The sequence below is a fragment of the Poeciliopsis prolifica genome, unplaced genomic scaffold, assembly GCF_027474105.1.
Source record: "Poeciliopsis prolifica strain line A6 unplaced genomic scaffold, Auburn_PproV2 SCAFFOLD024, whole genome shotgun sequence".
NCBI lineage: Eukaryota > Metazoa > Chordata > Actinopteri > Cyprinodontiformes > Poeciliidae > Poeciliopsis > Poeciliopsis prolifica.
In genome coordinates this window covers 603435-625991 of record NW_026562399.1, presented here as the reverse complement: position 1 = coordinate 625991, position 22557 = coordinate 603435, and the positions used below count along the sequence as shown (strand labels likewise).

At 37.0% G+C, this 22557-nt stretch overlaps 1 protein-coding gene across 2 annotated transcripts in view; it reads left to right on the top strand.

The window, feature by feature from the left end:
* Window positions 1–18265, top strand: part of si:dkeyp-23e4.3 (rho GTPase-activating protein 7) — a 78359-nt gene extending 60094 nt beyond the window's left edge. For both annotated transcript variants that reach the window (XM_055046812.1, XM_055046813.1), the window contains exons 8-17: window positions 1072–1373; window positions 1971–2126; window positions 6602–6764; window positions 7524–7722; window positions 9067–9280; window positions 12608–12722; window positions 12804–12989; window positions 13898–14127; window positions 15639–15812; window positions 16197–18265. In XM_055046812.1, the coding sequence (XP_054902787.1) occupies window positions 1072–1373; window positions 1971–2126; window positions 6602–6764; window positions 7524–7722; window positions 9067–9280; window positions 12608–12722; window positions 12804–12989; window positions 13898–14127; window positions 15639–15812; window positions 16197–16305 (1848 nt within the window). In that variant the 3' untranslated portion in view covers window positions 16306–18265. The remainder of the gene's footprint in view (window positions 1–1071; window positions 1374–1970; window positions 2127–6601; window positions 6765–7523; window positions 7723–9066; window positions 9281–12607; window positions 12723–12803; window positions 12990–13897; window positions 14128–15638; window positions 15813–16196) is intronic.
* The last annotated feature ends 4292 nt before the right edge of the window (window positions 18266–22557 follow it).

Genomic DNA, 22557 nt, shown 5'->3' with positions numbered 1-22557 from the left:
AATGATTTTTGCATGTTTTCCTTCTTACATGAATGGAAACCAGTTTGCTTTTCCTTTTGGAGTCAATGTTCTCAGCAATAAAAACAGGTTTCAGGTCAGTCTTCATGTGATAACACTTGCAGTGCTTCGTCAAGTTTTAATACAGCACTTAAAAGCGGATTGGCTGCACATAAGTCGATTTTAATTTAAAACTTGAAATTTTGGGACCTGGGACCCCACCTTGAGCACCCTTGAATTAAAATGAGGGAGAACTATTTTCCGAAACAATTACCAGCCGCCAGATTGAGCTGTACAAATCAATTCTGATGTGTTGCTACCAAAAGCTAAGTTGTGCAGTTACAGTAAGGTTGCTGATATTTAACATGTTATGGTGGTGTTAAACTCGTTTACTTTTGACAATAAAATATATTCAGAGCAACATGTCCAACAACAAGCAACAGATTTGAGTAATTTTCTTAGAAAAAACTTAAGTATTATTTAAAAAAAAAAAAAACCTTATTATATTATTTCCCCTTTCCCATTTCTAATAACAAGGTCTTTCAGTTTAGGTGAGTTATTTTTGTACAAACACATATTTGACCTTGTTGAACCATATAATGGCATACCAACAAACTAATTACCCAAAGAACTCTGTTACGTCTTTGTCAAGAACTTTAAAAGCAGAGCTTCCTCTCAGTTGGAGAACTGGGGTAAATTTTCCGTGCAGCTGATAAATATGAGATCCACTCTCCATCCGGATCTGGAACGAATGAAGATACTTTTCCACCCTTTGGCTCTCCTGCTGCGTTTTTTAAAGAAACCCTTTAAATGAAACTCTACACTAACTGCAGTAATTCAATCATGGATATTGACTCAGCTAAATTTGACTCCTTAAGGAGTTTGGAGCTTTTTTTTTCCTGACAACTTTCATCAATCTCTTCAAATTGGTTTCTGAATTATGAAAAAGGCCGTTTGGAAGGATGCTTGATAAAAATGTGGCAGCAATGGGAGGAGAGAACAGTTATGAAATATTACTGAGGTTATCAGGATGTTCACTGATAGAAAATAATTCAAACCTGCTTTTTCTCACAGGTGAGTCCACTGCTGGCAGATGAAGATGTTTTCTCCGCTCTTGACGGCGTTCTGGAGCGAATCAGCAACCTCCAACAGCTTGTCGTCTCCTGGTCGGAAAACATCTCGGAGGACGATTGTCAGAGAGGTTCCTCCTCTTCCTCACGTGACTCACCAGCCCACAGATCCCCCTGCCCCGCCTCCCCTAGCCACATCCACCTGGAGGTGCAGCATCCAGAGGAGGAAGAAGAAGAGGAAGAGGAGTGCTTTGACAAAGTAACTGATGTGTCAGAGATGAGTGGATCACCACCACCCAAGAGGAGGTGAGTTTAATCTGAAAATATCCATCTGGATGTACTGAAAAATTACTTCCAGGACACTTTAGTATCTATACACTCATAATTAATTTGTTATTCAAATAATTGTCAACTCATTTAGTAATTGATTAATCGTTAACTGGAGTACACAGACGAACTTATTGGCTTCATTAATTTTTCAATTAATTCTTTAACAATTGAAAAATTTATGAGATTCTTCAAATCTCATTAATTTAGATTTGAAATCTAAATTAATTTAGATTTCAAATCTAAATTAATGAGTCAATGCAGCAATGAAGCCAAAATTGTACATGGCTAAATGCAGGTTAAATGATCTTCAGTACAAACATACTGTCAGTCCTGGTCCTTTCCCTTCTTTGTTCGTCTCAAGTCCAGTTGATTGACTTCACACTCAGGTTCTCTGTTTTTATTATGACAAGAGAAAATCAAGTGTATGGTTAACATCAGTGCAGCTTCTGGCCCTTTGCATTATAAAAGACAATAAATGAACCCAAACAAACTGCAGAGCAGTGGTTCCTAATGAACAGTTATTGGTTGCTATGGTGCCTTTTTGGTCTGAGATACATGCTGTGTGTCCCACAGGGTGAGCCGGTCCAGGCAGCGGAACCGTGCCTACCTGACCTCCGGTCTGGAGATCCAGTCCGCTTCCCAGATCCTCCGGCTCCAGAAGCTGTCTCTGCTCAAACTCACTGCACTGATGGACAAATATTCCCCATCCAGCAAGCAGGGATGGAGCTGGTAAGGCCCGATAAGGTGGGGTGGGGGATTTCATGCATGGAAAAACAAATGGGTAGGGGGGTGGAGTTGGCAGGTTAGTGTTTGAGACCCACAGCTGTGTGGAGAAACTTCTTCAAGCAAACAACTGTCTGAAGAAGGGCAGGTGGGCGGGTGGAGGGTAAATATTTCAGGCAGACAGACATTCATTATTCATAACTCAGGTGCTGGGGTTGGAAAAAACCCAGAACATCAAGAAGAAGAAGAAACTGCTTTCCATGTGCCGGAGCTGGAGCTGTTCTGATTCATGAAATTTTTCAAGTGGCAGCTGTGAGAAATGTTTTATTTCACACCTGGCAGGTGGAGCTGATTGAAATTCTGAAGCAAGGGCAACTCAGGGGAGAGAAAAATATCGACAAGAGTCAAACAAATAACAAAAAGTTCAAAGAGGAACACAACCAGTACAGGAACCAATTTTAGTGTTGAAGAACAAACTTGGAGATGTCGCTCTGTCCAACTTTACACACTTAGCTGAAGTGAAAGGGGCAGTATTATATGTTTTCCAGTCACATGGTGCCATTTTATAGCATTATCAAGTAAATTATTTTACCATCAGTTTTTTTTTTTTTTTTTTTTTTTTTTTTTTTTACAAATGCTGTATATAGCAAATATGACTTAAAATAAATGTATTTCCTGATGTAATGTCTTAAAATGGAGCCTTTGTCTTTCTTTGTGACACTCCACCTTCAGAAAGTCATCACAACATGGCTCCTCTTTTAAGCCTTTAACAATGTTTTACGCTACTGTGAAGTAGCGCCTACAATGAGCTCAGCAGATGTGCTGTTCCATCGGGTCTTTGCTAATTATTGCTGGCTAGTCTGAAGGAGCTAGTCTGCTGCTCCGAAAAAAGGAGCTGCGTCTTGAAGAGGAGTGGGAAGGAAATAGGTCCTCCTAGGAGTTTTGCCCAGCTGAATGGTTGCCATGGAGATTACAGGATTTCTCAAACATGCACAAAAGAATCAATGCAACACTACATGTGCAATATGTTTTTGATGAGGGAATAACATTACATCATGATGTAACGCTCAAAATTAATCAATTTTGCATAATACTGCCCCTTTAAAGCTGTGTAGTATTCGCACATTATTGTGTGGATGCTGCTGTTGTATGAAACAGCAGTACTGAATTACTCTCTGCCCAGCGGTGTTCTGTATTTTACTGTTATGTTGTCAGAGTGAAATGTGGGTGATGTTTTGCCCACATCACCCACATTGATGTGGGTGATGTGATTTGCTGTCCGTCCGTCCATCAGTTAGTCTTGCTTTGACAGCACCTGCACCAATGCTAGAGAAGTAAAAACTTTACTCAACTTTCCTTTCCACAGTGGGTTCCACTCACAAATCCATGCAAAAGGCCCTTATCCTCATGCTGCGCTACACGGCATGTGGCTCAAAGCGAATGAAAAGCAGGACGGTCGAAGCCTGATAGGCTTTGTGTTGCTCTTTTCCTCAAACTGCTGCTGCTTTCACTCCACAACTTTATGGTTTCTATATTTTTTACCATCTCATTGTTTCACATTTGCAATCCAGACCTTTCTCACGTTCAAGTCTAGAAACCTAACTTGAGTTTTGAGTCACGACGTGTTACTTTTGGAGAACTTTAGCTGTCAGACATGATATGTTTAAGGGATTTCTTGCCTGTACAGATCCTTCAGGAATCAATCTAGTAAGTGAGTGAAACTGAACTGGGCTCCACAAATGTGTTAAATGACATTTTGAGTGATGATTTTTCACATGATTCCAGGTGGATTTTGATCTTTTTTATCCTCTTTGTAAAACCATAAAACCATAATTTGAAAACTGCTCTCTGTATTTAAAATTGTACATTTAAGTATGTCAAAAAGCCAAAAGTAATATTTTGCAGTGCTGCATAATGTCAAGTCAGGAGTCTTCCCTACAATAATGTAGGCCACAACTTAACATTTTCAATTTATTTTTGCAGTATTCTCATTTACTGATTAATTTTATTTCGGGTTTTCATCAGCTTTTATTTGTAAAAATAAACAAAAATGAACAAATTATGTACATATGATGAAAGCACAGATGGCAAAGTGATAAAGGATGAAACATTAGGGAGAGAAATTTACGTTTCTTTTAATAGAGCTTCCAGAGCTTACATCACTTCTCCTCCCTGTTTATTCTGCACTAAAGTGACAATTTGTGGATTTAATGAGATTTGTGTTTTGCTTTATAAAGACAAATTCATTCTTATTAATATTAAACATCCAGAAACTCTACATGTTTGTTTTGCAGAACATTTGTGTAAACAAGCAACCTGCTTGCTTTATGCTTTAGAAGAAAACCAATTAGATTTTCGCACAGTGTTATGCTCAATGTGATAAAGCTCAATGTGGGAAAGAGAATTTAAACAGAAACTCCTGCTCCTCCTGCTCCTCATAGATATTTGTCTTTAATTTTCAGGATCAGGCGTATGTTTGGAAGGAGATGGAGGAAAAAGGCCTGAAAATAAAAATGATTTGGCTCCTTTACATCACTTCTGTTTTATATTGTCAAATTTATTGGACAATAAGGCTTTTAGAGAAACCATGTCCTCCAAAGAAGATATTAAGGAACAATTTATTGAGCAAAACAACAAGTTTTTACAGGTACAACGAAGTAAAACCTATTTTCCCTCACATAAAATTTGAACACTTTATACCTCTGTCTCAAAATGGATTACATGAAAATGTTCCAACATTTCCAGCCTTATATTGTGAGAAACCAAAGTTATGATTAAAAAATAATTACTAGCAACCAGCCATTAAGTCTAAATTTAAATGTGAATTGTGTGAAAAAACATAGAGGATTTTTTTATCAGACTAAGGTAAATATGTGGCTTATAATGCTTTTTATAGACATTAGCCTAACCTAGTTAGCATGGGGATTGGAAATTACAGGTAAGCTATCTAAAAAATTAAAAAAATTACAACCATCAGCTATCATAGCTATCTATGTCAAACCTAACAAAGTCTTGGCAATTTATGGCCAAATATTTATTTATTTTGGGAAATAAACTCTGATTATATTCAGTGCACTCACACATGATTTCAAACCCCTGCTGTGTTTTATATAAGCTGAGCACAGACTGAAAACAGACAAAGCTAGATTTTGTTCATGTTTTACAACTTTCTGCCTGGATAAGCCTCAAAAAAGATTTGAGCATTTTGAAACTTTTGAAAAAAAAGTAATTAAACAGTTTCTCATTGTCAATTTAATTTTATCCATTTTATCCACTATGTAGCTATCGCAAGGAAGTTATAAAACTACAGCAGACTTCACAGTCACCACAGCTGCACCATAAATAGCTGGAAATTGACCTAATGGGTTTCAGTTTCAACTTATGATATTTGTGTTATCTTGATCTTTACCAAGATTGCAAAAATAAAAAGGCTTTTCATAATCCCACATAGCAATATTGACATTTTGGGTGATTTCTAGAACTCTTATCTATTTTAATCAGTAGAAAAATAATCAAGACATGGACAACATTTAGTAAACAAGCATTCTCCCTTTGTTTATTTAAAGACAGGAAGTTAAGTTAATTGCATTTTTTATATTAACAAGCAGAAGATTTATGGCCATACTTCTAATTTTTGGACTTAAATTAAATGACAGTTGAATCTGAAAACAATTAAAGTGGAAAATGAAAACATTAATAATAAAAAGTGTCCCTTCAGCACTCTTTAGCTTAATGTTCCTGCAGAAAAGGAGGAGGGGGAATCTCAATGGTTGAACAATCTATTCAAGTGTTATGATTTCAGCTTAATCACCAATCCCAAAGTGAGAACTTAATGATTAAAAATTCAACAATTAACTGCTGATTGGGACAAAGTGTGGCACTCTGAGGCACTTTTCCTCGGAATAGCTCATTTGTTTCCGAGAGCCACTCTTGGATGTCATAAAAGAACCAGAGGGAGCAGCAGGGAGACTCTGCTTGTTTGGTAGAAAGAGCTGACAACAGAAGAAATCTTTCATTTCTTTTGGGCTGTTTTAACAAATTATAATGGTGTGTTTTTGATTAATAAGTTAGGAAGCCTTGGGGAATACCCACCAGCGAAAACGTGAACCGGATCTGCCCAAATCCATGAAGTCATTCAGAAATCCTAGTCTCTTTGATAAATGTCCATGTTTTTCCTCCAGTGCTGATTAGAGCAACACACACATGTCAGCGATCACTGGGGAGTTATGTAACAAAAAAAATGTTTATTTTGGCTTTTCCTTTGGAAGGAAATGGATCAAACGGGGTGCCAAGCTGAGCTCTTTTCTTTTTTTTTACACTTGGCTTAAAGAGATTACAAATTCCCAGATCATTTTCCAAACAGCTTCTCAGTCCCCATTAATTTCCATAACTTTTCCCTGTGCACATGTACACACTGTTGGATTGCCTCCTCATTCACATACAAGAATTACAGGGTCTAATGGGGCCTCTGGATTTTGCAGGACTGTTCCCAAAACTCTGACGAAGACCAAGGCGACAGCTGAGGTGAAAGGTCGGCAGGTGTTCGGGGTTCCTCTGCTCGTCAGTGTCCAGCAGACAGGAGAACCACTTCCTCCCTGCATCCTCAGAGCACTGGTCTACCTGAGGACCAAGTGTTTGGACCAGGTAAACGCTGAAGACGAGTTTAGGTCACCAGTATACAGTTTCAACAAGGCTTTGAGTTATATTGTTTTAGCAAAACATCTTCAATTATTTTCCCACTGCTTTGTCAGAACAAAGAATGGAGAACTGGGCCAAATTCAGTGATGGGCACCACTAACCTCAAAGCACAAATCATAAAACTCAGTTTGGCTGAAGCAACACATGGTGTGAAAGCAATTCAATTCAAATGACATCTAATGAGAGACTACAACCCTTGAGCATCAGTTTAATTCAGTCACACACATTTCATAATTTTTTAGATATTTATGTGTATGACTTGTTCTCTATTGTTTGTTTGTTTTTTGTTCCTGTATGTTTCTTGAAATTATCAACAAATTTAGTAATTGGTTAATTACCTCAAAAAGGCCAATTACTAAAAGAAGAGGACTTACAATGTACAAAAAACGTTTACATTATTTATTTAAGATAAAACAAAAACCTTTATAAGTAAATATGCTGCTTCAAAATGAGAGCATCAATATAAACATCTAACAACTTTATTTAACATTAGATAACCGAAACTTCAACATGGATGTCAAACTTTATTCAATGAAAGTTTGCAAAACAGCAAAGTAATTAACTCTTTAGAATTCAGAAGCTAAGTATGCTAAATGTGTTCAAAGTTATCAAAACCACAAAATGGAAAAATTTGTGAATTAATGGAAGTGTGCAAATGAAAACAGTAAGATTCTTGTTGTTTTCCCAATGTTTTGTTTCTGTCAGTTGGGTCTTTTCCGGAAGCCTGGAGTGAAATCTCGTATCCAGTTCCTGCGTGAAATGATTGAGTCGGATCCAGACGGATTTTCGTTCGAGGGTCAGTCAGCCTTCGACGTTGCCGACATGGTGAAGCAGTACTTCAGAGACCTACCTGAACCCATATTCACCAGCAAACTCTGTGAAACCTTCCTCCACATTTACCAATGTGAGCAGAAAAGTTTTTAACTAGACTTTTTTGTTTATTTTGGATATTGTTTAGCATGAGAACCAAATGTTTTACTTATGTAGATCGCAAGAGAACAAGATCCAGTTTTTGAAACACAGGTGAAATGCTGTAAAGCAGGATTAAATGTAGAGAGTATTGTCTGTTTGTAAAATAAGTAGGGACTGTTGATTTCAGTATGTAATACACATTAAATCCCAATTTAGGTGTGTTATTTCTGTGGTTTTTGTCTTTGTCAGGTCTCCCTTGTAAATGTGATTTCTGATTTCAATGGGATTTTCTGGTTAACTGAAGATATAATATCAGCATGCAAATTAGCTGACTTTGCCTGTACTTGGCATAACTCTGATCACAGAGGGCAACATTGGTGCTTTCAGTATGATATGTGAACTATATGCTTCAATCTCTATACGGGTATCTGCAGCAGCTTATTCCAATAGTCCAGTGGGTTGTCAATATATTTCCAAATACTTTCTGCTTCCTCCAAAAAGGTGATGCTGAACAGCGAACAACTTTTATAAAGCAGCAGGCTTCTATAACAAGCTCTGCTCTTACATTTGCTTTAATCTGCTAAATCAATAAAAATATACAATATTAGAAATTTCTCGAGTAAAGTTATTGTCAGAATAAGGCGTTCATTGACAGCACTGTGCAGCCAATGGTGGTAGTTTTGGTCCGATATCCATCCAAAAATGATGGCAGTATTGGAATATATCTAAACTGGATTGGATCTTATGTTTTGCCTTACATCCAATAGAAAACAGCTTTTCAGAAAGGTTTTGTTGAACCAGCTTGTTTTTTCTTTGAAAACTATAAAGTTGTAGCACATCTAATAGGTTGATAAAGATGGAGACTGTTTACTTTTAATTTGAGTAAAATTATTATGCAACTATTTTTAATTTATCTTTTATTTGCAATACTCGTTAATTTTCTTTAGTTTCATAGTAATTTATTCAGTGATCTTTAATGAAAAACAGACGTTGGGCAACCAAATCTGCTTATTTTAAAATGTATTCAACTATTGAAGTGTTTTCCCAAATCCTGTTCTTGATAGAACAAATTTGTTTCTACTTTTATCAATAAATCCCCAAAAAATCTTGAGGACTCAATGACTTGCTTTTAAAAAGCAAACAGCCTGATTAGATAAAGGTTAAAGGTTTGGCTACATATGCCTTTCTTGCAAAAATCTATTAACTATTTGGTTATTAAATTTGCATGTGTAGTTTAAAATAAAATCAAAATATTATATATGATGTGGCCCATGTGTCAAACAAATTGGACAAAGTAACTTTGTACATGTACAAACTGAAGCTGCTTTTCTTCCAGACTTTCCGAAGGACCAGCAGCTGGTTGCAGCTCAGGCGGCCATATTGCTCCTTCCTGATGAGAACAGGGAGGCTCTGCGGACGCTGCTGTTCTTCCTGCGAGACGTCGCAGCCTGTGTTGACGAGAATCAAATGACCCCCACCAATGTGGCTGTCTGCCTGGCACCGTCTCTCTTTCACCTCAACACCATAAAGAGGGACTCCAACACAGCCAGGTGAGCAAAGTCCACAGCTGCTGGGTTTAAAGAACAGAACACCGGCTCTACTGTTAATCTGGTGCACAGCGCAAACTTTAAATTTTTTAAAACACAGCCAGGTTGTGTTAACTTCTCCTTCCACCTCTCTTAACAGAGAACATCTGGTTACATTTCAAAATAAGAGCATCAACATAAATGTTGTAACAGATAATGGTAGTGCTTTTTTAGAGATATTTACAAGTAAATAGGGCTAAATGTTTATAATATATAAAATAATATATAAATAGTTTTGGTTCCTGAAATGATGTGAAACTGACATAAGTAATTAAAAATGGATGATGGAGTATTAGGGACATGCTAAGAAATAAAAAAAAATAAACACAATTACAAGAATAGCAATAATATTACTACTTTGTTCTTGTAATTTGTTCTAATAATTTTATAAATTTATTCTCATAATTTTATTTTTTTAAATTCTTTTTCTTAGTATGGGCCTAATATAATAATTTAAATATTTTAAAAACTACGTAATTCATAAAATAATGTTATTTAAACAGGCCTAGAGATAAAGAAATTGCACTCTTAACATTTTTTCCCAACTTCTTAACAGTCACTGCAGGGGATTTTTGTAAATTTCTGAAATATTTCTGCTGCTGGAAGTAGACAATCATTGCTTACTCTTTAGAATCTTTGAGTCTGCAGGGAGCCCCTCTTGGGTGTGGGGGATCTGACCCACATTGTCCTGTTACATAAGTCCCTACAATTATATAGTAGCTCTGCTGTTTGCTGTTGCTTCAGTTTTGTCTTAACATTCAACAGAAGATGGGAGGAACTTTTTTCTAATGACTTAGGTCAATAAAATGTTAATTTTTCACCTTAAGTTCATTATTATCCACCTGTGATATGAATTTGAAACAAATGTTAAATTACAAATCGGTGAGTTACTAATTAACCAATTAATTCTACCCAAAGGAAAAAGTATTTTTGTTCTTTAGGCCTCACATCCTGTTTGGATCTTTGCTTTTTCACTGTTTAAAGTGCTTATATTAACCATTAGCTCTTATTTAGTGACGTAAACCAGATTTTCTGCTTCTGTTGCGTCACAAAGAGGTTCTGTTTCTGAGCGGCTCCACTCCCATGGACAGTATCAAATCTGGACCAGCTCTAACACTGACCTCAGTGCTTCAAATAAAAAGTTGTTGGCTCAGATCACACTGAGAGAGAAAATTATATAACCTTCACAAATTTCCATCTGGATATAAGAGGAAATTGTCATTGTCTTTGAGTTACAGTGGGAATGATAGAAAACAGAGCGCTAACAACAGGGAAGTGCAGATATCGAGTTAGATTTATTGGTGGTGAGTAGGTTAGCAGTTTCCTAGTGTTTAAATATTGATGTCTGTTTTGATTTCCCTGAAAAACAAGCTGTAAACTAGCGTTTCTCAAAGGGGGTGGTACCGCCCCCTGAGGGGCGTTCAAAGGACGGTAGGGGACCCTGCTGGAAATTTTTTACAAAATGGGGGCATTTGCTCGAAGGTAAACTTTACACCTTAAGTGCACAACAATACCAGTTTCGAGTTTGTGTTAGCTTATTGGCGCAGCTCCAGGCTCCTGCTCCTGGAAGCTTCACCCATAAGTTCAGTGTCACACTGGCTGATGACAGTCCTGTCATCACTTGTCAGGTCATGTGCCTGATTTTCAAATACTTTATGTTTTATTGAGGATTTTTGTACATATGTTTTGGCAGTGCTGTGATTATGTCAAAGCAGCAACTTATATTGAAGTGTTTTAATGTCCGTCTGATTGCTGCAGGCCTCCATGGAATGACAACAGAATATCACTCTTATAAACATGTAAAAACTAAAATTACGATATCCTCACTGTGTATCCCCCAGACAAATTAATCAATTTAAATAAAGAAATCCCTCCACGCTCTTTGTTAATTTTTATACTGCTCTTCAGCAGTGTAAATGCTCAGGTATGCAGTGTCAGGGGGACCTCTGGGCTGGGTGGTCTAGGGGGGGCTCAGATGGGAGGCAGAATATGACTTCAGGGATTAAACCCTTTATAAGGGCAGGAAAAGGTGAGCCCTCTCCTGTTGAGTATGATATACATGTAAGTTTACATAGCATGGTGCATATTATATATGATGTGGCCAATGTGTCAAACAAATTGGACAAAGTAACTTTGTACATGTACAAACTGAAGCTGCTTTTCTTCCAGACTTTCCAAAGGACCAGCTGCTGGTTGCAGCTCAGGTGGCCATATTGCTAGATTATATAGTAGGTTGCCCCAGTCATTGTTGACTCATGGTTGCAAAACAACTATACAAGACCGACTAATTTTAGTGACATAGTGGATGTAAAATATTGAATAAAATGTTGTGCTACATGACTGGCTTTATTTACATTTAACATACAAAATTACAAGTTGATCATCCATATTGTCTCCAAGTGTATTCTGGGTAAAGCTTGTCACCAGCCGTCTACCATCGTCATCATCAGTCACTTGGCAACAGATGGCAAACTATCTAGAGCATTTTCAATCTATACTGAGATTTAACAGTCTCTTTCATTCCATAAGTGCCTCCTGAATCTAATTTTTTCATACCTAAATTTACTTCCATTTGAAATGCAATATTCAAATGAATAATTTCTAATTAATGAAATATCAGATTTACAGAAACAAACAAGTAATTTTGTAAAAGTCATGATAAATTAAGATGTTGAAACAATAAAGGAGCTGTTGAATCTCCTTTATTAGTTTCAACAGCTTCAAGGTCGAGTTGGTTCATTTTTGTCAATAAAATATGTGCTTTTAAACTTGAACATTAAAAATGTATTGCAACCTAATGAGTTCTTTTGAAATTAAAAGGTTTGTTAAATTTTCTTTCTTTTTATGTAACACTTTGAATTGTATAAGCACTGCAGAATAAATATAGCGAACAGAATTTGTTTCCCTTTCCACCTTCATCCTTCTCGGGATGTCTGACTTCCTCTTCACCCTTTAGTCACCTCCCTTTTCCAGCTCTGCAGTTTCCTTCCTGGTTTTTCAACTCTGCCTTTTCCTCTCTTTCCATTTTGTGCCTCACCAATTTAACCAGCAGCTGCCTCCCAGCTGGTTTAGTGCAGCTGCAATTTGTCAGGATGAAACGCTGATAAACCAACAAAAACCAAACAGAAGTTTCTTCACATAAACCAGATTCAACAGGAAGTACAAATTTAAATCCTGGTTCTGGTTGAAATGCTAAGGTTCATACACGTTTCTCACAGCACTTTCAATGTAAGTTTTCAAACTTTGATCCAGAACCACATTAAACAGCAAGGTTCTGTATTGTTGCTGTAGATCGGGTCACAGGAAGTACAGTCTGGGTCGACCGGACCAGCGCGACCTCAGTGAGAACCTTGCTGCCACTCAGGGACTATCCATCATGATAACAGAGGCACACAGACTTTTCCAGGTACCCTTCAGCCCCTACAAGAGAAATTCAATTTCAATTTTATTTCAACATGTTTCTGAATAAACTAAATGCATTGTGTAGCTTCCGGAGTTTTGGCCTGGACAGAGTTTAATAGAGGATTGGTCTGAAGGAGGCGATGAGGATCTGGAGGAGAGAAGAAACCGTCTGCAGCAGAGAACGCAGCAGCTGCTGAGCGACGCTCAGGAGAAGAGCGGAGGCTGGGAGGACTATCCCGCCCTGCAGGACGTGGAGCTGGCCTACAAGAAGGTAACCATACAGGAGGAGGCCATAGCAATACAAGGACAAAGGCTCCTCAGACTAGTGGCAGCACCAATTATCAAACACATTGCGAAACTTCGAGTTGACAACACTCCTGAGGAGAGAGAGTGGGACATAATTTTTTCGTCATATTTTTCAAATATGCTTTTACAGATTTATTAAAACTTTCATGTCATGTCACGACGGATAATCTGTGAAAAGATCAAGTTTTTTCAGGGTTTCTATACTCCAGTTAACGATTAATCAATTAGTAAATTAGTTGACAATTATTTGAATAATCCATTAATTATGATTAATCATTTCATCCCTGAATAATAAATTTTATTTAAAGCATCTTTCAGAACACTTGACTTGGTACAAAGAAGATCAAAACAACATAAACAAACAAAAATAAATACAAAAATCAAATATTATGAGAATATTCAAATTTGAAAAATGACTTTTGAGACAGTTTATTTAGGTCATGTTTTAAATCCCTTAAGTTCCAATTGTATTTTAAAGAGACAGAGGCCCAGTTTCGTGATTATGTGACGTTAAATTACAAAATCGCATTCCTTTTAAGTCATATTTAATATGTGCAGCAAATTTATAACTGAAGGCTATTGCTTGATTATACTATAAAATAGCACTTCGTGCCTGAGAAATGTATGACACTGCCCCTTCAATATATTGTCTCAAAGTTGATTTATGGTCAGTAAATGCATAAATTCCCTAAAAATCTTTCTGTCACTCATTTAATTGTAACATCATATATTTTTGTTATGTCTCTAATAAATCATTTTTAATTTCCAAACACCATTTCCAAACACCATAAATGTATCAGGTTTTTTTGTGCATATGTTTATCAAGTGATAGTGTTGACATGGCGATGACTCCTGCTCTGTGTTGGTCCTCAGATGAGTGACGGCTGCCCACTGTGGACGTGGCGAGGCTCCGTGGAAGTGGCCGCTCCGCAGCAGGAGCTGCTGCAGCGGCTGCTGCGGGAGCAGCCGCTGTGGGAGGCAAACCTGCGCCGGGCCGCCGTCATCCGCGCTCTTTCCAAGGACGCCGAGGTGTACCGCTACATGCTGCAGGGCCGAGGCCACGCACTGGGCTCGCAGCCCCCGCAGGAGACCCTGCTGCTCAGGTAATGAGGCAAACCAGCTTCGCGGAGCGGCGAGGACGGACGAGTCACCGCACCCTCGAAGCTTCGGTTTGAGTGAAATGAAACAGAAAGTTTTTCTTTCAGAAGGTTGATGAAAGTTTAAACACAGCCTGGAGTCAGAGGAGACATGAAGGCGTTTGTAGTCGGACAACATCGCTGAACGCCGCTTCCTGTCCCTGTCTTCATGACAGCTTACATAAACTTTAAATTACTCCACCAGAGGAAAATGGAAAATCACAATAGTCGTGTTGAGCAAATGTCATTGGGGGAAAAAAATAAACACCTAAAAAACAAACAAACAAACACCTAACAATTTATTGCAGGCCATTTTAACACAAGATCAGCTTCACCACACTTAACATTCCAGATATCTTAAACTGGTTTAAGAACAATTAGTTACATATTTCTAATTATGGTTTAACATATGTAAATGATGTCAGATTTTATGGCAGTCCATTTTAACATATAATTGGTTTGTCTGACTGTCTGTAAGACATAGTATTAAGGTCATTTATTAGTTAATATAACTGACGGTCAGTTAATATAAAAATCCTAAAGTCACAATATTTCAAGAATTAAGTCATAATATCAACTCATTCATAATATGACTATGAATATGACTATCCTTGTAATTTTAGTTTAGTTTTTCTTCGTATTGCCGTGACATTTTGAAATACTATAATTTCAATAACAAATAAAGAAAAAATTAACAATTTTGAGGATTTACCTTTTCAAAGTCATTTTCATGTGTGTTTATCAGAAAAAAATAAATGTGAATTTCTTTGCAGATTTCCAAAGCGGTCTTCAAGTTCACAAAGTCTTGTGTAAAATAAAAAAATAACAAAGATCTTCATCTTTCACATTTAAAATTTAAAAAATCCCCTTGAACAGGGGTATCACACTCCTTTTCATTTTTGTATTGATAAAACTACCCATTAACAAACTTAATAAAAAGCTTTATCTTCATTCGATTAGTACATCTCACCGTTAATTAATTTTCAACATCTTGTCACATTTTGATGTAATTTGATTGGATTGATAAAATCATATTTATTTTGAAAGCTCTATTTATAAGATGTACAGTTGGACAACATGACTGAAAGACTTATCACAATATAGTTACATATCACATTATACATATGTAGTGATACATACCAGTTATTGATAATAATTTAATATATTTGTTTTAAATATCTAAAATACTCCTAAAACAGTGGTGTGACTATTCCTGTTTTATCCACAATTTTCTCTCCACTATGTTTTTTTTAAGCAAACATTAAACTGCTGCTGCACAAGTTGTGCAACATGTTATTGCTAGATAACCAAAGAGTTAGTAAATTAGTTGATGCTTCTAACCTTACTTAGCTCACAGTGAGACGTTAATCAGCTAAATCTTTTCCTTTGCCTACATATAGTTAATATCTAGGCAGAGAAGTGACAACTCCCATAAACTCTAGATTGAACATTCTGAATCATAATCTTCTTCTGATCAGAACCTGGCAAGCAGATCCGTCCTGTGGGCCTGTGTACCTGTCCTCCATGTCAACTGAGGTTCCTGAGGTCCAGGCAGATGGAGTCAGGGTCCAGGTCCACTGCTGCCTTTACCTGCTGGAGCCCACAGGGGCCATCAGAACCCGACTGACTCACCTCTGTCGCACTGACACCAGGTAACTGCAAGCAGTCACTGGAGGCATGAGACCAGAAGTAATGGGGGGAAAATAGTTGCTGGATTTTATGTGACATGATGTGTTGAATACAGATTTTTACATAAATGACATAAGATGTGTTATTATGACAGGCCTGATTTTGTTATTGTGATGCATTATAGTCTGCAACAAATGTTGCAACTTTGGTTCTCAATTGAACTGAGAAAAAAGGAACCTATGTTTCCATAAAGGATCTCCCAGATTATGTTGGGGCTTTTTTTGGAGAATGTTCTTTGTGAAAGGTTTTATTTTTAGGTGCTGATTCTGAACACTAGATCTATAGAAGCTCTGTGTTCTTGCTGTGAAAGACTCCAGAGGGAATTCAGAACTTGTCTTTTGTTTCAGGGGACGGTCTCCGGACTGGCACAAGAAGGTCAGCGGACACCTTCTGGTCTCGGGTTTGTTGGCGGTCAGAGACTCCTTCAGAACCGACTACAAGGAAACTAAAATATGAGTCTGTCGCATTTTCGTCTTCTACGCATCCAAGTGCCTCCAGTTTCAGAACATGGAGTAACAAAGTTCCCCTGAAATGTTTTGGAGGTTGCTGAAATCACTTCCTGGAGGCAAAGGAAGAAGCAGGGGAAATACCTCACCTGCCTGGACAAAGACAAGAAATGAGGACAAATAACTGCAGGAAACATACATTTAATCCCCCAGATGTTTGGCTTCAGGGGAATCAAACCAACAATCGCAACAAACATCAGAGCTAAGAGACTCAAAAGAAAGAAAAACGGCAGTGTCGATCACCTGTGAAGAAAAAGACCTGAGTGTTTGGTGTATCTGGTGTGAAACAAACAAGATCCAGGCAGACTAATTATTTAAAATTTTGTTTGTGAGTAATGATGGGATAGAGAAGGGAAATAAATCACTCTGTGACATACTTAAGCATCTGCAGTGGTGATTCAGGACTAAAACAAAGATCCTGGATCAGGTTTCCCTCTTGGACCTTAACGCTTAGCTAAGGCTATGTTCACATAGCAGGTGATGCAACCCACACCCAACATTTTCACCAAAAAAAACCCTGATTTGTGCTATTTCCATAACTATATCAGACATATATCTGATTGTTTTTTGATCTGCAGTCTGAATGGTCACAAGTTACAATTCTACATGTAAACAAAGGTGGAAAACTAAAATGATGAACTTATAGCTGTCCCAGTCAGACCAGCCTCTGTCACATCCAAACACATGAGGATTAGTCAATGAATTGCCTAATGTACAGATTTTTTTTTAATTGTATATTTCTGAAAGAACACTTAGCGCAGTAAATAAGTCAAAACTGATCAAAAAAATGTTTTGCATTTAAGATAAGAAAGAGCAACTTTTATCTGTAAACATGTTTTTTTTCCCAGAACGTAAGTGGCCTAGCTGTAGCTTCACCTTGTTTAAATTCTGTAAAAAAAAAAACGATAAAAAAAAAAAAAAACTTCTATAAAGCACATTTTGTTGTCTGATTATTGATGGGTTATAGTCAACAGATCCAATCACTGTGATCTGATCACTGCTAATAGTTTTTCTGTAATGAAAAAGGAATTGACTACTTTCTGTAGTCAATTTCTGTATTGACTACAGAAAAAAAACTGTAGTGAATAAACTTTAAAATCAATCAATAAAAGATCTATTATTACTTCCATAAACAGTGTCACATTCTACACACCTGGTTCAGCTAGAAGTCTGATTGACATTGTAAAAATCTAAACTAAGCATCAAGTCCTGTTGTGTGGACGCAGCCTTAATTTAAACTGGATGTTTGGACCAGACTGGGTGTGTTATGGTGTCTTGGAGTTGATGTATTGATTACAGATTTTTTGTTCAGGCAAAGCTAAATATCTAGAAACATTTTGTTACTCTATGTGAGTGATGGACAGTTTCTGCATCTCTTTCTTCTTGCCAAGTTGTGCCTGAACCATTTTTTTTAAAATTTGTTTATTGTTTTTTTAACTATATGTAAACACCAACACAAGTAAACAAGAACAACCCATCCCGAACAAACATGGAGCACAGCAGTGTCAACATAAAATAAAAAAATAAAAGAAATAATTAATTAATCTAAAAAAAATTATAATAACAATAATAATAAAAAATAAATAAACTACAACAAAAAAAGACATACATACAGCCTACATACACAAAGTACAGGCAGACATTCCCAGGCAAAGATTAAAATAGTCAAAAACTCTCAGGTCAAGTGAGTGATATAGTAAATGTAAAGAAATAAAAAATTTATTAATTAATAAAATAAGTAAAGATTACAGTCTCTGTAAGAAAGATTGCATTTTATTTTTGCATTGCATTTTATTCTATCTCTGATTATTTAACTTAAATCCAGATGTTTTTATTTAAACCTCCAGGAAAATAAGAGGTCTAACTTCATCAGTGCCAAACAGCTAATTAAAATGTTTAATTCTCTCTGAGACCTGCATCTTGTTTTGTTTTGTTTCTTTGTTTTTTTTCTCCCCTCTGAGACCGGATGTGGTGCCAAACAGATTACTGACGGTAATTTCAGAGGAAGCCGAAGGAAAACAGCAGGAGGATTGAAGAGGAGCTGCATCGCTGAAGAGAAGGAGATTAATACGTCTGGCAGAGCACAGACGTCTTCACGATGCTCCTACTCTACACCCACTTCTGTCGTTTACATAAAACATATTTACATTTTACATTTATCTGCAAGAGAAACCATAATCGCTTAGAGTAAGATGAAAGGGAAGAAGCCGGTAAGAAGGTCCTGGTGGTGATGGCTGTTCCAAACAGTAAGGAGGGGAGATGATTCAGGCTAATTCCAGTAAAAGACTGCGGGTGTTTAATTTCTGAGATATGCTGCTGCATCTGAGTTTAAGAACCATGAGACCTGAAGCTGAACTGAGGTGAAGCATCAGCAGCCGATGAAAAAGGTTTTGTTTCAGCTGTGAGAAAGTTACAGAACATTTTTAATACTTTAAACAGATATTGTCCAAATAAAACTGAATCTAGCCTTCAGCCACTCTTGAAGGCTGAAAACCAACCACCTGAATAAAATAGAATCGGCTTAGAGCACACACACTTCTGTCGTTTACATAAAACATACATAATATCAGAATAAAGGGGTCTGAATATAAAATCTGTAAGATTCCTAAAATAATGGCCACTTTTGGCTTTTTTTTTTTCTTGCCAAAAGTGTTTTCTCTCTCCCTCCCCTAAAACGTCTCTTGCTAATAAAAAAAAAGTTTTTTTTGTTTTTTGTTGTGCAATCTTTGTCAGAATAAGTCCCTTTTTATTTCAAAACAAAAAACAAATATCACTTAGGCCGTTATTTTAGGGAGGTGACAAATTATTTGCATAATTTTTCAAATTTAAAAAATTTTCAAAAAATATATATTAACTTTATACTGTATAATTCTGTCCTACTTTGTGTTGGGTGTAACTTGACAGACAGTAAAAATCTTCAGTGAACCTAAAACTACTGCAAAATGTGTAAAATGTTGACATTTGTTGTGAAATGCACTTAGAATCACACTCTACATGACGTCGCCCCCTTCTGGCCATCAGATAAAATATTTCCTTAAGGCTCAACATAAAGCTGCTTTGATATTTGTACAAGCTGCTTGACCTTTAAGGAAACTTGTTCATATAAATTCAATCCATTTATGAGTGAATATTTGTGCACGAGCAGGAGGTCCCAGAAAGCTGCATCCTCCTCATCTCAGCCAACATCCACTCAGTTTCTGCCTCCACATGAGGTAACAAAGAGCCACTGACATCTTCCTCCTGAAACATCAAACTGCAGCACAAAAAGTCAAGTTTATTTGTATAGAACATAAAAACATTACATCACGATGGGAAAATGAAGAGAAGTAGTGAAAAGTTGGAATCCAGACTAGAATGTTACAGTTATTAATCAATCCAAAGCAACTCTAAAAAGGTGGTTTTAAGACTTAATTTAAGGGAAATTGATGTTTCAGCTGTTTTCTGGAAGTTTGTTCCAGATTTGTGGTGCACAAAAGCTTCTTCATGTTTGGTTCTGGTTTCTGGGGAGGAAGAGTAGAACAGAAGACCAGAGAGGTCTGGAAGGTTGATACCAGAGTAGATTTTTTATGTAATTTTGTGCTAAACCATTCAGTGATTCATAAACTTGAGGTATTTTAACATCTATGCTGAGCTCCAGGGAGCCAGTGGAAGGTGATGTACTCCATCATCCTGGTTTTAGTGAGAACCCGAGCAGAAGCTCGGGTTTTATGCAGACTTGTGAAGACACTGCTGCATTTCCATTGAACATACAGTATAATTGCATATCTGTAGTGTTTCTCTGTGCGCAGAACTTTGTAAATGTTCTGTAAAAAGAGTTTCCCAGATGCAATGTTTCCACCAAATAAGTGAAAATCACACTCGGCACCACAATCCTCATACTAGTCCCTGTAGTCTTCTTCGTCTTTTTCACCATGTGGTTCTTCTACAGTGCGTATTTAAGCAGATGTCATCAAACACATCGACAAGAAGAGACTGATTAAAAGCCAACATCACTCTTTGAAAGCCCAGTGAATGTTTCATGAAGGTGCTGAAGGTCCTGAGATGAGCTATAAGGTCCTGGGACATATGGTGGCATGGATATTTCATGAGCCTGAAGAACTCTAAACAACAAGGGTGTGACTTCTGAATCATGGCTTCATGCAACTTTAATATGAGTGGAAGTGTAACACTGTCAGGTGGCAGAAGCAGACTGAACAATTAGTGTCTTCCAGGCAGCCTCAGAGTGCCTGTGATTTATAATTGATTTGCTATGGGATTGTCTGCTTCACATTATGAAGTTCTGCTAACAAAGCCTCAGTACTCACAAAAGTCCTGAAGGAGGAAAACTGATTTTTAAAAATCTGAAACACATCCTGAGTCAAACACGAGTTTCTGTACATCAGAGACTGGGATGCAGAGTGGGCTGGGAGATCGGTACTGGAAAAAGCAATTAGCTTAAATGGATGTAAACAATTCATAATAATTCATTCAGGCCCCTCTGTGCAGACCGTCTACACACAAACATTTTCTAATGCTAAAGTTTGTAGATGATGGAAAAAGTAAGTTTTGGAAATAAAGTAAAGAAGACAAAGTAGCAATTACTTTAGACAGATTTTAAAACAAAAGAATGTGATCAACAAATTCTGGGCACTTTATAATTGAGATCAGGGCTGTTGTCAATGATTATTTTAGTAATTCTGTAATTTTATGATGATTAATCAAGTTATTAAATTTTAAAAAGTGTCCCGTTCTTATCAGATAAGCTGGTAAAAGAAATGTATGAAAGACAGAATGCTAATAGAGAACAATTCAGTTAATTTTCAATAAAACGACATGAGTTCACAAAGCAAAACCATTCAAGCATCACTTTTAGTCTCATGTCTGAAGTATGAAATACTTTATTATAAAATATTTCTAATAAATGTTTTTCTAGTCACTCTTTTTTATCAACAAGTACATGTGTTAGCCAAATTGTATTTTCTTGTACATATATGACAGGCCAGATTCTGCTCAAACCTAATTGTATCTGTGATTGTTAGAACAGAAAGCTTTTTGCAAAGTGAATAAAAACACCCCCTCTTGGCGGCCAGGAATTAGCTCCATGCAGGTAGTGGAGGTTTCCTTTGAGGACGGAGCGTTGAGGACCTGCTACTGTGAAACGGCCTGATGCACTGAGCTGCGTTATCTTTTCTATTTAATTTAATGTAATCCAATCGTTCAACACTTTTTATCTCTTTATTGGCAGCACTTCTGTTGCTTGCCTTCTTCCCACATAGCTGCTAATAGCACTTAGCTGTTATCAACATCTTATTAGGAGAAATGAGTGTTGCGCAACATAAATAATCATCCGACTGGAACACAGTTCACTAAACAGTAAAACATAATTTAGATAATTTGGAAGAAGCAGTAGTGGCTGTGGATGATACAGTATCCTACTGGGGAAAGATTGTACTGTTTTTTGAACTGATTAGGGAAACAAATTATATGAATTGGTCACATAGTTTAATCAGTAAGAAAAGAAAGAAGAAAAAACTAACATGTTCCTTCAGAAAGTTAATCTTCCACCTGCACAACTCACATCTTTATCAGTGAAGCAAGTTAGTACCCCCATTTGCATTACTGTATGGAATAAGTTAGTATTCTGATATTGAAGACCAAATTATGAAAAAATAGCCTGAATAGCATCTCTTTCTAGAAGTTGGGCTCCAGATGATTCAGAATTCTCACTTTGGTTGATATCTGACAAATAAAACCAGGAAAAGTTTGGAACATTGTTTTGATGGATATAACACCTCACCTAATGCAAAGGTGGTGTTAAATTAACCTTCTTTAAATCAACACAGAATAAATCAGGTTTGAATCAAATTAGACATCAAACAAGAGTCGATCAAATATTGTTGATAACCCTTTACTGTGGAACCCAACTAGAAGCTAACTTCAGAGCAGAGGTGTAAATTACTTTCTGACCCGTGTAGGTAATGGTGCCTCTGCAGTTACACCAGGGATTGAAACCAAAAATAAAACATGGCAGCTTTGTTTGTTTAGCTCAATGTGGGCAGGAGTTGGTGACCCTTCAGTTTCCCCAGGTGTAAAAGCATTTCCTTTGGGGCTGGATGTAATTATCCAGATGTTAACTCCAGGGGAAAATTGGTACTGAATGAGCCACAGTCTGTGAATTGTTCCTTCTCTTCTCACCTGAGATGAAAGGACGAGTGAGACACTT